General features: G+C 38.0%; 1 protein-coding gene across 10 annotated transcripts in view; it reads right to left on the bottom strand.

The window, feature by feature from the left end:
- Positions 1 to 215: 215 nt before the first annotated feature.
- The window catches only part of bin1b (bridging integrator 1b), a 36,685-nt gene continuing 20,399 nt past the window's right edge, over positions 216 to 16,501 (bottom strand). For 2 of the 10 annotated variants that reach the window (XM_079841069.1, XM_079841070.1), the window contains 10 exons: positions 14,364 to 14,449; positions 13,648 to 13,723; positions 13,503 to 13,558; positions 12,939 to 13,002; positions 11,446 to 11,574; positions 8,315 to 8,338; positions 6,128 to 6,487; positions 5,852 to 5,917; positions 5,325 to 5,426; positions 216 to 3,497 (listed from right to left, as the gene is read on the bottom strand). In XM_079841069.1, the coding sequence (XP_079697195.1) occupies positions 3,396 to 3,497; positions 5,325 to 5,426; positions 5,852 to 5,917; positions 6,128 to 6,487; positions 8,315 to 8,338; positions 11,446 to 11,574; positions 12,939 to 13,002; positions 13,503 to 13,558; positions 13,648 to 13,723; positions 14,364 to 14,449 (1,065 nt within the window). In that variant the 3' untranslated portion in view covers positions 216 to 3,395. Of the gene's footprint in view, positions 3,498 to 5,324; positions 5,427 to 5,851; positions 5,918 to 6,127; positions 6,488 to 8,314; positions 8,339 to 11,445; positions 11,575 to 12,938; positions 13,003 to 13,343; positions 13,377 to 13,502; positions 13,559 to 13,647; positions 13,724 to 14,363; positions 14,450 to 16,501 lie in introns of all 10 variants that reach the window. The other 8 variants (XM_079841072.1, XM_079841074.1, XM_079841075.1 and 5 more) reach the window with 6 other exon arrangements.

Below are 16,501 nucleotides of genomic sequence, written 5' to 3'. Positions count from 1 at the left end.
TTTTTTTAAACAACTGAGTCCTGGTGTCCACTTATGAGGACATAGCATAACGTATGAATAAAATATAATTTTTCAAAAATTGTTTCTTATGCTCTAAACAATGTAATGACATGAAAAAGACTTTGTTTTCCTGGGTCTTGTGAGGTTAAAATATGTTGAAATGATCCCATGACAAAAAGTGGATGATGTGAGATGAACGAGAGGACCCTAGATTTGAAGTTCAGAATGATTTTAATTTTAATATGCTTCGTAAAGTCTGTCAGACAGGGCAATTCTTACAGAGTACTGCATGTTAAGACAGATCATCCTACCATAATGCTGCAAGACAATTTCCCCTTTCTGAACAAAATGTATTATATACATTCATTATACAGATCAGTGATACATGTAGTTAATGTGATACATCTCAGTTTTTTCACAGGCTATTTTTAAATATCAGAACCTCAGAGAGTCATCAAACATTTACACGTTTTTGTTAAAAGGAACCTGAATTGACCTCTTGCAGCTGTCGGTTCATTTCAAAGGTCTGATAAACATTTTTAATATTCAAAACTGATTCAAATATAGAGCTTATCGGGTGAGAAAATTACAGCTCTGATATGTAAACAGGTCAGAGAGAGAGAATATATAAACAGTACAGTACACAGTACAGACTGACAATGTCAGAGTTTACCATACATAAGAGTAACAGTTCACAAATTAGCAGCTAATTTACCCTCTTTGATAGATTCTACACTGTTTTGGCAAAATTAGATTCCCAGTATATTTAATATCAAATTTTACATTACACAGAGAGGCAATTTACTAAATAGTTGAAGCACTTTTGCATTTCAACCACTAAATGTGCTAAAATACTACATTTAAGTCATTGCCGTTTCTTAACAATGCAGTGTCATTTCTTTCTTGATATAATCGTTCAACATTATAGAAAACTGAATTTTATTAAAAAGAGATGTTTGTGCACATATTTCTATTGAGCATGACAGCGGTAATTTATCAAATGACAAAGAAGAGCATTAAAACCAGGCATATATCCAGACGCGGATGCAGTCGAGCACACTTTAAATAACTGATTCATACTGTACATTGTGAATAAATTCAGTGAAATCCACCCTAATGCTCAAAGTATCAGTGCATTGCAGAATACATTTTTCAAGATCAAATGAAAATTGAAATCTATTTTTGACCTGATTTTCGATTTTAAATGTTAGTAAGATTACAAAAATCTTCATTTTTCTCCAGAATAAAGCATATGTGCACCCATCTAAAAGGATCTATAAAACATTCGTGCAACCATGACAAATGTTTAAACCTCTTCAATTGTAAAATGCGTAGCAAAAAGTGTTTCGAGCAAACAGTATAAACGCAGTGGTTTGTCCCATAGCATGATTGTCATAATCTTTGGTGGCATATACCTGAAGACCTCAATAACCGAACAAAGAAGAACATACATATCATGAAGTTATTGATCATAAAGGTATTGAGATGATGAGCCCCTCACATGTTGTGCTAGATACCCCATCTATGGAACAACATTTTCAAATACTATAAAAGTGATATACATGTTCAGGAGACTCAAGAGATAATGAAATCAGCAAAACCTTAAAGTCAACATGAAATAGAGTTTGCACTTCCCACTTTGCTCCAGGATATAAAACAGGATATTCTATACAGCGGGACCTGATTTAACGCATTGGAAATTGATTGGTTTAGATACCAACAGGGATTTGTGATATCAGCTGACTTTTTAATCTTGATAAAATATGCAATGCCTACTTATACTAAGTGCAAATAGCCGACCTTGTTGGCAAATGCCATTTACACCAACTCCGCCCACTGACGTCTGGTTGGGCCAGACACTGAATTTTTTATGGTAGCAAAGGTGTAGGGGTAAGGCATGTAGCATGAAGTTTTGACGCAAAGCGATCCGAGGTTCGAATCCGCCTTTTGCAGAGCTCGCTTTACTCCCTTTTCCCATCACATATCAGATCGGAAAGGCATTTATTTTCAATAAAAATTAAGAAAATATTCGAAAAGTGAATATAAAGTATCTAACGTGTTTATTAATAAAGTGTGTATCGGTTAAGGGTAGGTTTAGGGAGGGCTTTATTGTCCCAATAAGGCGGCATCCATTTCATAATTTTAATAAATATAATCATTTACAATTGTTATTATTGCATACAGTTTCATGTACAATAACACTGAGTTGCAAATAGTATCTCCACTATTTATAAGTTTAAATATGATTTAACTATTACACTTATTGCAAAGAAAATACTATTTCCATAGTGTAAATATATCACTATTTAAAGTATATACAAATATGCTAAGACATGCTGCTATTTTCACTTAGTCTAAATAGAATCTTAAACTTAGTGTAAATAGCAGCTATTGCTATTTGTACTTAGTGTAAATAGTATTTATAGCTAAGAAAATATGCTATTATCACTTAAGCTGTGTCCAAAATCGTGTAGTCTGTAGGTACTACATTTGAATTTTAACTGACTTTGCGGCTGTTAAAAAAGTACGTTCTATATAGCATGAATGCGTGTAGTATGAACTACATACCACATCCGCCATTTTGTCATTATCACATGACCTACCAGCATCAGTTGCGTCCCTTCATCTCCATTCATAAATACTCTCCCATGGCCTCATGGGATAGTAAATTGTCCATTGAATGCGGACTTCAGAATCGCGCCAGAAGTAGTAGGGGACTTTTCGCCTACTGTTTTTCGAATACTATGTATTCGGACATACTACTCTGTTGGCGTACTATTTTTCGCATACTTTATAGTAGAGAAGTATTTGATTTCGGACGCAGCGTTAGTGTTAATACAATCTAGTTGTTATTTACACAGTGTAAATAGCCGCTGCCTTTTTTTTATTTTGAAGTATGTGGAACAGGCACTGAAGAATAGTGCACAGTAAGACTTTTTAAGAAAAATGTTAAGAAAGTAAATGGGGTCCACTTTTATTACATGTTGACTTTAAGCAAAAGGTTTCACTGAAATATATTGATTGATGTGTTAAAGTCAGTTGATGAAAAAAAAAAAGAATTAATGCTTCATGTACTAAACAAACTTCCCAAAATGGGCCAACAACAAACATCAATCAAATCGGCCCCGGTCTTCATCCACATCTGGCATCTTTTAATTGTGTCCATATCACATTTCAGTGTAAAGCATGCTGCTGCAAATCTCATATGATAAAATCTATCTTTTATTCATACTCCAGTTCTACAAAAGTGACCATGTATATAGAACAGAGCTTTTTTTTTTCTTCGCTTGAGAAGCCCTTATTTTTGAAGATGTTTTATAGAAAAATGTCATCACAGTAGAGTGGTGAGAAAACGAAGGATAAGAACAGGTGATTGTGAGAGGTGGCTGTTCCGCTCACAGTTTCTGGGTGAAGTTTTCAGGGAAGACACCTTTCACTAGGAGGTTTTTATTCTGAAGCCAGTGTGACTCTTTTACGCCCAATAACCAGCCATCATCCTGCGCACACAAACAAAAAGATAAGACAATGGGTCATTGGGCCCTATTTTAACGATCTGAGCGCATGGTCTGAAGCACACGGCACAGGTGCATTTAGGACGTGTCCGAATCCACGTTTGCTAGTTTACAGACGGGAAAAATGGTCGGCGCACTCAACGCATGGTCTAAAAGGGTTGTACCTAGTCTCTTAACCCTCTGGGGTTCTTCGGGTCAAAAATGACCCAAAGCGTTTTATAATTGAAAAAAAAAAATCGTAGCTTCATCGGAATGGTCCAAAACTTGGTGACTTTATTGGTACTTGGTATATAAACAACCCAAAAAATTGGGGACAGGTCAAGCATCAAGAGTGCAAAACAGACAAAAAAAACACACACACACACACACACACACACACAAACACAATTAGCTTTTGGAATGGCACGCGTTCATTTGTGTGTGCGTGTGTTTTTGTGTGTATAAGTGTGTGTGTGTGTGTGTGTGTGTGAGTTTTTTTTGTCCGTTTTGCACTCTTGATGTTTTAGAGATTCACCCCTTCACTGTTGAGTCCTTTTTTTCTGTATCCTGGCTGATTTGTAGATTCTATGCACAAAAAAACTCTGTATTTTCATACTTTTGCCAATTTCCCATTCATTTACTATGGGGGTCATTTTTGACCCGAAGGTCCTGAGTGTGATTTTTTTTTTTTACGACCACTTAGACTTTTCGAATCCTGTCCCCAATATGTATATGTGTGTTCATATATCATACCAAGTACCAATAAAGTCACCAAGTTTCGGACCATTTCGATGACGCTACGATTTTGTATTTTTTTTTATAAAACGCAAGATCCACTATAGTGGTATAAAATGTGCTATTGCGTGATAAAAATGCTCAATGTGTCCACCGGATGGCACCGATCTCATTAAAAAAATTGCTTTCATGAGGCCTAGGCTTGACTCTAAAATGAAATACAGCTTTAATAAAAGAAAAAAAAAATATATATATATATATATATACATTTATTATTATATTCAATGGGAAAAAATGAGTCATAATTATTGCATAAATATTAATTATAAATCATAAAATTATCTCAAAACACCAAAAAAGAAAAGAAAAAATATTATTGAACAAAAATATATTTCATTGATTTTACTCAAATCTTTTTTATCTTAAATCCCGCCCTCCGGGTAATTTTTGACCCGAAGGTCCTGAGTGTGACCCATAAATGAAGTACCCCAGAGGGTTAGTGAGTCATGGGTGTGTTTTGGGCGTAACGTGCAATAAACCAATCAGAGTTTCATCTCCCATTCCCTTTAAAAGCCAGTTGCGCTTGCACCATGGCAGATTCGCTATTTACATGGCGGAATTTGCAAGCAGAAAAACTGAACGCTTCTCCAGAGATTAATCTTTTATTTGTAATATTTAAAAATGTTTGTGTGCTGCTACGCATCCCTGTGTGAGTAATAAGCAGAGTGTATGCATGTTGTGCACCCGCCTATAGGTGCATATTACTAACACGCCCTTTAAATAACACAAAAAATACTGCGCTATTGACTTTAGACCAGGTTTCAGTTGGTCAATGGTGCAGTCGTTTTCAGTTGCCTCTAAATAGCAAAGCGCAAACAATGCGCCTAAACACAATGTCAGACCACTGGCGCACAAATGGGTGCAAATGGATTTGCTATTTAAACAACGTGGCATTGGATGTGAAAACGATAACTGCGTCGGGCTAAAACTAGCAAAAAACACTTGTGTCGCGCCTGGCGCCGCATTGCGCCGAGTGTATGATAGAGCCCATTGTCCGACTGTATGCGAGTGTGTTTGAGCATGTGTGCAATGACTGACCTGTTCATCTGGATTGGGAAAGGGAAGCACAAGCACAATGTCACCAGCCTTCAGGTCAAGTTCATCACTGTCTGTTGCTCCATAGTCATGCATTGCTTTCACCTACCAAGAATCATGTTATTCAATTAAAAAGTGACATTTAAAGACTTAGATTGTTATTTCAAATAAATGCTGTTCTTTTGAACTTTCTGTTAATTGAATAATCTTGGTTTCCAAAAAAATTATGCAGCACAACTGTTTTCAACTTTGATCATAATAATAAATATTTCTTGAGCAAATCAGAATATTAGAATGATTTCTGAAGGATCGTGTGACACTGAAGACTGGAGTAATGATGCTGAAAATTCAGCTTTGGCATGAATAAATAACATTTTAAAATATATTAATTAGAAAACAGTTATTTTAAATTGTAATAATATTTCACAATAGTGCTGTTTTTATTGTATTTTTAATCAATGAAATGCAGCCTTGGCAAGCATAAGAGACTTCTTTGGGGTCTCTGTTCTTGGGTTCCCAATTCAGCTTACCTTATAAAGAATAGATGGAGGAAGTTCTGCACCTGAGGAACCATTTGTCACTGTTGGAGTTTCATTCTAAATATAAAAATAATATTAAAAGAAAAAGAAACAGTTAATCACACCGGAGCAACTAAAGATAATAAAACTGAGAATGCTATACACAGAAGGCAAAAACGAACATTCAACATGAACACGATAGAAACCAGCCACAACATTATTTACTTCTGGCCTATCCTACCACTATGCCAACACTCTACAATTAATCACGACTCTTGCTCCTCTTACACTTTGAAGCTCCTCCCACTGAGGTGGCTCTGACTCCACCTCCCAAGCCTGAGCCGTACCACTGCCCCAGTTTGTATCTGCGTCCTGCTCTTGCCCTACCTGGGACCCTTCCTCGCCCCAGTGCTCCACACCACTGTCCTCCCAGTCTGGCTGCGCAAGTTCAGCCTCTGTTTCACCGGCCCAGCCTGACTGCGCAGGCACACTGTCCTGCTCGTCCCAGCCGGGGGCTTCATGCGGCTGTACGGCAGGAGTGACCTCATCATCACACTGGGGAGCTTCATGCTGGCCGGAAGGTTGTGTGGCAGCTTCGTCGTCTGAGTCGCACTGCTGGGAGGGGTCTGCAGCGGGGGTCTGAACAGGCTGCGATGGGGAGGAAGGGTCGGCCAGGATTGTTTTTTGGATTTGGATAGATTTTTGAGTTTTGGGTAAAATAGATGCCGTGGAAGATAAGGGCAGGAAATAGGGCAAAAGGCAAAGATAGATATGAAGGAAATGAAGGAAAACATAGATAAGAGACGTGAATTATCATTCACTCTAAACTATATCCCATCATGGTCTGAAGTAAAGTTAATTGTTGAGTTCTGCTGATTGCTTTCAATAAATTATCTAACAGACTCATTTGTATTAATTCTAATTTGTCACTCAACACCTAATATCTATCTATCTGTCCGTTCGTCAGTCCGTCCATCATCTATCTGTCCGTCCATCATCTATCTGTCCGTCCATCATCTATCTATCTATCTATCTATCTATCTATCTATCTATCTATCTATCTATCTATCTATCTATCTATCTATCTATCTATCTATCTATCTATCTATCTATCTATCTATCTATCCATCCATCCATCCATCCATCCATCCATCCATCCATCCATCCATCCATCCATCCATCCATCCGTCTGTCTGTCCGTCCATCCATCATCTATCTGTCCGTCTGTCCGTCCGTCTGTCTTTCCATCCATCCATCCATCCGTCTTTCTGTCTATCCATCCATCCAACCATCCATCCATCCATCTATCATCTATCTGTCCGTCTGTCTGTCTATCTGTCCATCTGTCTTTCCATCCATCCATCCATCCGTATTTCTGTCCATCCATCCATCAACTATCTATCCATCCATCCATCTTTCCTTCCATCCATCCATCCATCTTTCTTTGTCTATCCATCCATCCATCCATCCTCTATTTGTCCGTCCGTCTGTCTGTCTATCTGTCCGTCTATCTTTCCATCCATCCATCCATCTGTCTTTTTTGTCTATCCATACATCCATCTATCCATCCATCTATCTATCATCTATCTGTCCGTCTGTCTGTCCATCTGTCTTTCCATCCATCCATCCATCCGTCCGTCCGTCCGTCCGTCCGTCCGTCTGTCTGTCTTTCCATCCATCCATCCATCCGTCTTTCTGTCTATCCATCCATCCATCTATCATCTATCTGTCCGTCTGTCTGTCTGTCTATCTGTCTTTCCATCCATCCATCCATCCATCCATCCATATTTCTGTCCATCCATCCATCAACTATCCATCCATCCATCCATCTTTCCTTCCATCCATCCATCTTTCTTTGTCTATCCATCCATCCATCCACATCCATCCATCCATCCTCTATTTGTCCGTCCGTCTGTCTGTCTATCTGTCCGTCTATCTTTCCATCCATCCATCCGTCTTTTTTGTCTATCCATACATCCATCTATCCATCCATCTATCATCTATCTGTCCGTCTGTCTGTCCATCTGTCTTTCCATCCATCCATCCATCCATCCATCCATCCATCCGTCTTTTTTGTCTATCCATACATCCATCTATCCATCCATCTATCATCTATCTGTCCGTCTGTCTGTCCATCTGTCTTTCCATCCATCCATCCATCCATCCATCCATCCATCCATGTTTTGTCTAGAATAACCCCTGATATACATTGATTTTACATTGATTTACATTTACAGTATATATTACATGGTACAAAAATGACTGGAAATCTGTTTTTAAATAACAAGGTTTAATTTTTGATGTTTGTGTGTTTATGTGTGGTTTTGTTTGTAATTTGTCGATCCAAAGATTGTAAAAGACTTTCATCCAAAGGCCCCATAAAATGGTTCTTGTATACTCAATCAGACCAGAATCACAAAGAGTATGTCGAGAGAGAATTGATCCATCACAAGCGTGCCAAAACAGCAGTCTTACCTCCCATGAGTTCCATGAAGCCCCCTTCCATGAGGAAGCACAGAATAAAAGAGTGAGATAAATGAGGCCCATAATAAGAGTGCAAGGTACGTTTATCGCCTTGTCAACAGTAAGCAGAGCGCTCTCATAAACCCCACTTACAGAAGTTTATGCTTATAATAAACAGTGTTCAGAGCTATTGCAGAAAATATGAGAGGAGATAATTTGTTAAAGGTGAAGTCATCTAATAGTGGAACCTGGAAAACCATGTACAAGAGTAAGAAGAAAATAAATATACAGTAATGCTTGCAATGACTAGGCCCAGACAAAATGTATAGACTATAGAAGTTTGGGATCAGTAAGATTTTTTTTATGCTCACCAAGGCTGCATTTATTTTCACAATTACACAATTTAAAATAACCGTTTTCTACTTGAACATATTTTAAAATGTAATTTATTGCTGAATTTTCAGCATCATTACTTCAGTCTTCAGTGTCACATGATTCACAGAAGGTTGAAAAGAACAGAATTTATTTGAAATATAAATCTTTTTTAACATTTTAAATGTGTTTATGGTACACTTTTTATAAAATTTCATTCAAAATTGCTGAATAAAAGTACTTCTTTCTGTCCCCAAAAAATTTAATAAAAATTATACTGACCCCAAACTTTTGAACGGTAGAGTATGTGTTTATGATTATTTCATTTGATTAACATTAGAATACACAGAAAAATGTCTGCAGGTCTTTTTTTCTTATCGATGTTTGTTCTTTCTGCTCTGAATCTCTCCCTGACTCTTGTTCTTTAAACTAGCAGGAAGCAAGTTAACATGCATCACATGCATGGAGTATATATGTTACATGCTGAACCAAAGTGGCATCCCAGATAGCATGGTGACATTGATACAATGTTGAGTTTTGAGACCACAATGTAACAAGATAGACCCTTTTCACAGACTGTGATGAGGCGTTTTAACGGTCATCAATATCGTAAATCCTGCAACGTTTTTTGTATTTTCATTTTTTTTAAATGTATGTACATTTATAACACTAATACTTTGTATTTTATTACTTTTGCATCAAATTACAAAAAAACAAGTTACTGCTGCTGCGAGGGTGTTTCTAAAGCGTCTATGGGAGTGATGGTAAAAATTCACATATTTCTCTCTTTTGACTGCCATTATCAATCTCACTCTATTTTTTCCCTCTTTTTGAAAGTTGTAAAATCAGTATTGTGGCGTTTTCTTTGGCTATTTGAGCAAATGGGTACACAGAAAAATATTTTATGTATTATCTCATTCACAAGTAGGCTACAATAGTTAACCCAACTATGACAACTTCCGCTCTGAGAAACCCGGAAATGTGAAAAGGGTCTATTGTGACGTCACAGCAGGTCGCACCTCACACAACTCTAGTGTATGATTTTGGAGTTATTTTGACATTGAACTGCAAAATACTTGTAGCTACCTTGAGCTGACCGTTTTTATGCAGTTATTTTATTGTATTGTTATCATTTTCGTTTGTGTAATTTTTTATATTTTCCACAACAGCCCAAGCATACATAAAGGCATATAGAATGGTGCATAAAATTTTTTTTATTTTATAATTTATAAGGGAAAAAACTAAATCAATCAGCTCTATAACAGATTTCAAGTGATCAAGAGCTTAGGGCGTTCTATTTAAACCAAGCGGTAACCTCCCGTGGTCTCTCTTGAAGCCAATACGGAAGTGAATTAAACTGCAATTCATCGACTGGCCGCTAGAGACAGGCTCCAAAAAGGAGCACAATCTCATTAAGCCCCATGTTAAAATGCCCAACTTTACAGCAGATAAAAAAACATGTTTACATGTTTTGATATTTGACTATAATGGCGCTCTGCTCTCGGTTACGTTCTTCATGAAATAGTAGCGACGTGCGTGCACGACCAAGTAGAGTCAGCGTATCTCACAGCGCCATCTGCTGTTGAAAATAATCACTACACGATTGCTTCTATAACCAGCAGGCTGCTGTATGTTCAGCTTTTTTTGCAATGTAAATGCGGGTTGTTTTGAACGAGCTGTAAAATGGGGACAGCTCCAGTCGGGGGCAGAACACCAAAAACCGGGACTATCCCCGGAAAACGGGGACGTCTAGTCACCCTACCTCAGCTCCAACCACGTCCAGCCTCTTTGCCCATTTTCAGTTATCCGGGAGTGACGCGCTGCCAAGATGGCAACGGCCGATTTTGAGGCTTCAAAAACTCCATCCTGACCTCTCCTGTCCTTTGACACCCAACTGGTGGGCTGGAGAAGCACTGATTGCTTTCAAAGCATCCACATCTAAATCCAGTAGGGTACACACTACTGGACCATTACACTGTTGTGTACAGTACAAAACACCACCTTTACTAGGACAGTTATATTTAGTGGAATCATTGGTTTGCAGAAAGAAATGATAGTAATGTTGACAAACTCAAGAGCTAGTGATACTTGAGTAGAACAAGCAGTAACCTCCCGCAGTTTCTCTTGAAGCCAATACGGAAGTGACTTCAACTGCAATTCATCGACTGGCCGCTAGAGACAGGCTCCAGAAGGGAGCAGAATCTCATTGAGCCCCATGTTAAAATGTTTACAGCCTGGTACAAATTGTGGTTTTGGTCTATACGGCTAATTTTGCCCCTCATGACAACTGTGAGGGGGGTGATTTTTTTTTAAATAACTCATTCGTTTACATTATATAAAGCCTTAAAGTTCTGCATAATTAAGGGCATGGGCACTTTGAGTGACAGGTGGATAGCCATTTATCTGCTGTCTGTTAGTCATCGCGTCACCTCAGCTCCATCCACATCCCGCCTCTTTGCCCATTTTCTATTATCCGGGAGTGACGTGCGGTGACGCGTGGCCAAGATGGCAACGGCCAGCTCGACCCTACTTTACGCTTCAAAACTGCTCTTCAGAATCGGCCTATTGGTGACGTCACGGACACTACGTCCATATTTTTTTACAGTCTATGGAGTAGAATGAGCAGAAAGAGAGGTAATAATAGGACGGCAAAAGTCACTTTTAGGGTGAAACTGGATGAATGTGTTATGCATTAAAAATTAAAACATGTGAAGAGGAAGAGATTGGTGAGTGCTTATATGAGCAGGGGAGGGAGTTATTTGACCTCTGACCTGTGGCTGTGTTGAAATGTTAATGTCAGGCACCACTGCATCCTCAAACAGGTTAATGATGTTGTCCTCTTTCACCTCCTGAGACGAAGCAGGCCTTGGGGGCCGTGAAACCGGCGGCCCCTCTCTGGACTGCCACACCAACACACACATGCAGATAATGAGGAAAACACACTGCGGTTTAAACCACAAAATCAGCACTGCTCATGATTAGATTCTTTCTGTGTAACATGCTTTAAGTTTGATTACACACACAGTCATGTTAACCTAGTCATCTACATGAGGGCATAACACAGACTTCTATTGTAAGGTAGTGCTGTTATAGTTAACTAAACTTTATATTGCTAAAATAGTCTTGCTAACATGTTTTAGCATGTTGTTGTTAGCATGATTTAACACATTACTAGCATGTTTAATATGCTTTTGCTTCACTTTTCAGGACGTGTGCTGCACACTTGGGGTGCATCTCAATCAGTTCCCTAGCCCCCAAGCTCGTGAATCAGTATATTGTGTACACGAATTCGGGCACTGGTAAGGACAGTAAAGGACACAATGACATTGTACAACATACTCATTGTACAACAGCATTACTGGTATTTATGAACACCAGCAGAACTGATGTCTTTCTGACATTACTTGTAATGTGATTACAAGTACATAATGATAAATACAGATTGTGTTCATAACCTGTTTAACAACGTATGTTTATCCTGAAATATAATAAAATTATGCTTTTTATTGGTCGTTATGTGTAGTGAGTTGGCTCATGTGATTTAAGTTTTGCGCTTCAGAACTTCCATTAAGGGAACATAGTGAGCATTGATGCACATTGATGTTTTTTCGGTGCATTGTAGGACTTTTTAGGGAGCAAATGTTTCAGTGCACTGGAAGGATTCTGCGATTGAGACCGCCCTTAAAATGGCCGTCTCCTTGATCAGTGGCCCGACTACTGAACTAGGGGGCTGATTGAGATGCACCCTTCATTTGAGCATGTTGCTAGCATGATTTAGCACATTGCTAGCATGTTTCTAACATGATTTACCCCATTGCTAGAATGTTTTAACATGCTGCTAAGCATGTTTCTAACATGAATTAGCACATTGATAGCAAGTTTTTGCATGTTGCTAGCATAAAATAGCATGTTTTAACATGTTGCTAGCATAAAATAGCATATTTTAACACGTTGCTAGCATAAATTGGCACGTTGCTGACCCAAGTTTGGTGGTTCTAGCTTGAAAGCCCTAGGAGGAGTTTAAAAAAATGTAGAATAATAATAATAATAATAAGTTTAAATAGCACTTCAGTATGTTGACTTAATCAAGCCAGCATAATAAAGTCAAGTTATTAAAGTGGAGTTATTAAAGTCAATAAAGTGGAGTTATATTTGCATATTTCGTTTTATACATGCTGTAACACTCTGTAGGCGATGTGACAAACACATAGACATATTATAGACAGAAAATAAAAAAATCAGCATTCTCACGCACACACACTACCTTTTGTGGTGATTTAGGGGCTTCTGACCCAGACTCTGAGAGACTGTGGTTTGCTGCTTCTTCGCTGCATGAGAAACACACATTGGAGAGAGAAAAAAAGAGAAGAAAAAAGAATCCATCATTTGGCCTGCACGGTCGTGAGTGTAATGACTGATATACATCACTAGAGGGCAGCACAGATCAGCGTTAATACAGCAGACAGATTGGTTTAAATCACTACCATGCACAATTACTGCATTTCAAAGACATTCCAGTCATGCAGTTATTTTTCATGTCAGCATTTACACATGGTCCCATGCACACTCAAAACATTTGCGGTAAGTTTCCAAAGCAACCAAGTGTTAGTATGCCTTTGATGCAATAAATGTTTGCATAAACAAACACACAAAACATGAGAGCTGTTACCTCTTCTCAGTGTTTGCTGTCTTGACACCTGTTCTGTGGGTTGTTTAGGGGAAGGGTTGGTTTAATTTACTGGGAAAATAAAGGCTCACACATCTGTGCTAAACTACAGGAAACCAAAAGTGATACAGACAGGAGATATCCAAAGATATAAGCACTCACTTGGCTAGACGCTGCTCATCCAGTTTGGTCATAACATCGCTTAGATTCTGGTTCAGCTGTGTGCGAGAGAGTGTGACATACCCTGGTAACTAACAACAATAATCGCATTTATCTCTTGTTAATAAGTCTCTTATTATTGGCTCACTTTGCCCATATCCCTGTGAAATTTTTCCTCCAGGCCGGCAACACTCTGGAATGTGTTAACATAGACGCCAACACGACTACAGAGAAAGAGAGAAAGAGAGACAGAGAGAAGTCAACATCAGTTCATTTAAAAGAAAAAATTTCATCAAGAAATTATATTCTGTTAAGTATTGCCATTATGTTATTCCAATCATACAGTTTTTTTATTCTTCTTTCTTTCTATGGAACACAAAAGAAGGATAAATGCTGTTTTTACCATATAATGACAGTTCATTATTACCTCTCAAGCTAAAAAAAAACCTAATAACAACATACAAGTATCATAAAAAATAGGATCTTCGGAAGCCATACACTACAATTATAAATGCTTTTTCATAACCAAGCATATAAGAATGATTTCTGAAGGATCATGTGACACTGAAGACTAGAGTATTGATGCTGAAAATTCAGCTTTACCATCACAGGAATTAATAACATTTTAAAATATATTCAAATAGAAAGCAGCAACTTTAATTGGCAATAATATTTCACAATATTACTGTTTTTAACAATTAAAGAGACTCTGTGTAAAAATTCCTTTTGTGTTCCACCGAAGAAAAAACAGCAGCACACCGGTTTGGAACAACATGATGGTTGTTCATTTTTGGGTGAACTATTCCTTTAAGGGGAATGAATAAGAGCGATAAACAGAGTGATTGCAGGATAAATGGTTATTACCTGTTCCACAGGGTGGGAAGTTCCTCCTGGAGCTCATAATTGATCTCCTCAAATACCTTCTGAGCTTTTCCCAACTCTTCCTCAGCCTAAACACACCAACACACACATTCATTAGGGTAAAAGCACTATAATTTATGAAAATGTGTATACAAAGAATTCTCTACATGAATGGACTGTGGACAAATGGACCCTGTGATCTGATCCCTTTAACTGAAATGTGCTGAAAGCATTTAAAACATACATTGTTTTATAATTCCACTGTCATATAATTCCAGACTGTATTAATTTTTTTTGTATAACACCAAAAGAAGAACTTTGAATAATGTTTTGTAGCATTTCTCTATACAATGAAAACATAGTTACCAGGGTCTATCAAGCTCCAAAAAGGACCAAAAATATCTAAAATTATTGCAATTTAACCTGTGCACTAGAGTCACAACATCAAACAGTAATTTTTGCATGTCTTGCAGTGCAACTCAATATTTTTATTTCATTTTCATTTGATTTTACTGGCGCCATCTATTTCCATTGTATGGAATAGAGCAGCTTGGTGAGTCTGCTAAATACCTCCTTTTGTATTCCATGGAGGAAAAGATAAGGTGAGTGAATTATGACAGAATTTTTATTTTAGAGTGAACTACACTACCGATCAAAATTTGGGGTCAGTAAGATTCTTTTTAAAGGATGCATTAAATCAAACAACATTCATAATGTTACAAAAGACTTCTATTTCAAATAAATGCTGTTCTTTTGAACTTTCTATTCATGAAAGACACCTGGAAAAATATCACAGTTTCCACAAAAATATTAAGCAGCACAAATGTTTTCAACGTTGATAATAAGAAATGTTTCTGGAGCAGCAAATCAACATATCAGATTGATTTCTGAAGGATCATGTGACACTGAAGACTGGAGTAATTCAGTTTTGATTGAAATTACATTTGAAAATATATTAGAATAGAAAACGATTATTTGAAATGTGCCCCTATTATGTTTTCTCAAATATTACCTTTCATGCAGTGTGTAAAATAGCTGTTTGAGAATGTAAAAGGTCTGAAAAGTTTCAAAGATCAAAGTGTACAATGAATAGAGTTATTGTCTCCTAAAAGAAAGAATCGATTCTGAACGGCCGAAGCAGGTCATCAGGAATTCCAGTCTCACTTTCTATTACATACCTACTTAACAATGCAACCAATGTGCATAATGCCAGCCTATGGTCTTCATTGGCTGTCGCCTGCCAGCAAAGAACGTCTACTTTGACCCTCAAACACTGTAGTTGTAGCTCAGGCCTGGAAGAGTTTGGTTTGTGTTTCGACATGCTGTTTTCAGCGTTGCGAATCCACTTTGCATGTACTTAAAAAAGATGAGAATGAAATTGTTTTTTGAGGATGAAAATGATTTTTCACTCAAATTGATACAGGAAAAAAATGACACCATCTTTGGTATCACTGTGTATCAAGCACTGAGGAAGACTCTGGAGCTGAAATTCAGATATTGTAATGGGTGTTTGGTTTCCGACACGCGCTGTGAGCTGTAAACCAATCACAACAGACTGGGCCATCTGACCAATCAGAGCAGAGTAGGCTCTCTGAGGGGTCTAGAGAGACAGAGAGCCCTATTTTAACGATCTGAGCGCATGGTCTGAAGTGCATGGCATAGGTGCACTTAGGGCATGTCCGAATCCACTTTTGTTAGTTTAACGACGGAAAAAAACGGTCGTCACGCCAGGTGCACGGTCCAAAAGGTTTGTACCTTGTCTCTTAATGAGTCATGGGTTTTGGGCATAACGCGCAATAAACCAATCAGTCTCATCTCACATTCCCTGCACATTCCCTGCACCATGGCGGATTCGCTATTTACATGGCGGAATTTGTAAGCTGAACGACTGAATTCTTCTCCAAATAGGAATCCTTTTATTTCAGACCAGCACGCCCATTGGCAAACAGATGGGTGCGAGTGCGTTTGCTATTTAAAAACATGGTGCTGGACGTGAAAATGATAACTGCATCGGGCTGAAACAAGCAAAAAAACACTGGCGTCGCATGGAGCTGGGTGTATGATAGGGGTTACATCTGGATGCATGTAAACCTATTGCAGGAGAACTTCAAAACAAAATCAGGAACCTTTAAAATAGCACA

The sequence above is a fragment of the Gobio gobio genome (assembly GCF_949357685.1).
Source record: "Gobio gobio genome assembly, chromosome: 17".
Classification (NCBI taxonomy): Eukaryota; Metazoa; Chordata; class Actinopteri; order Cypriniformes; family Gobionidae; genus Gobio; species Gobio gobio.
The sequence above is the reverse complement of the archived record's forward strand: the minus strand, read 5'-3'. Positions and strand labels throughout refer to the sequence as shown.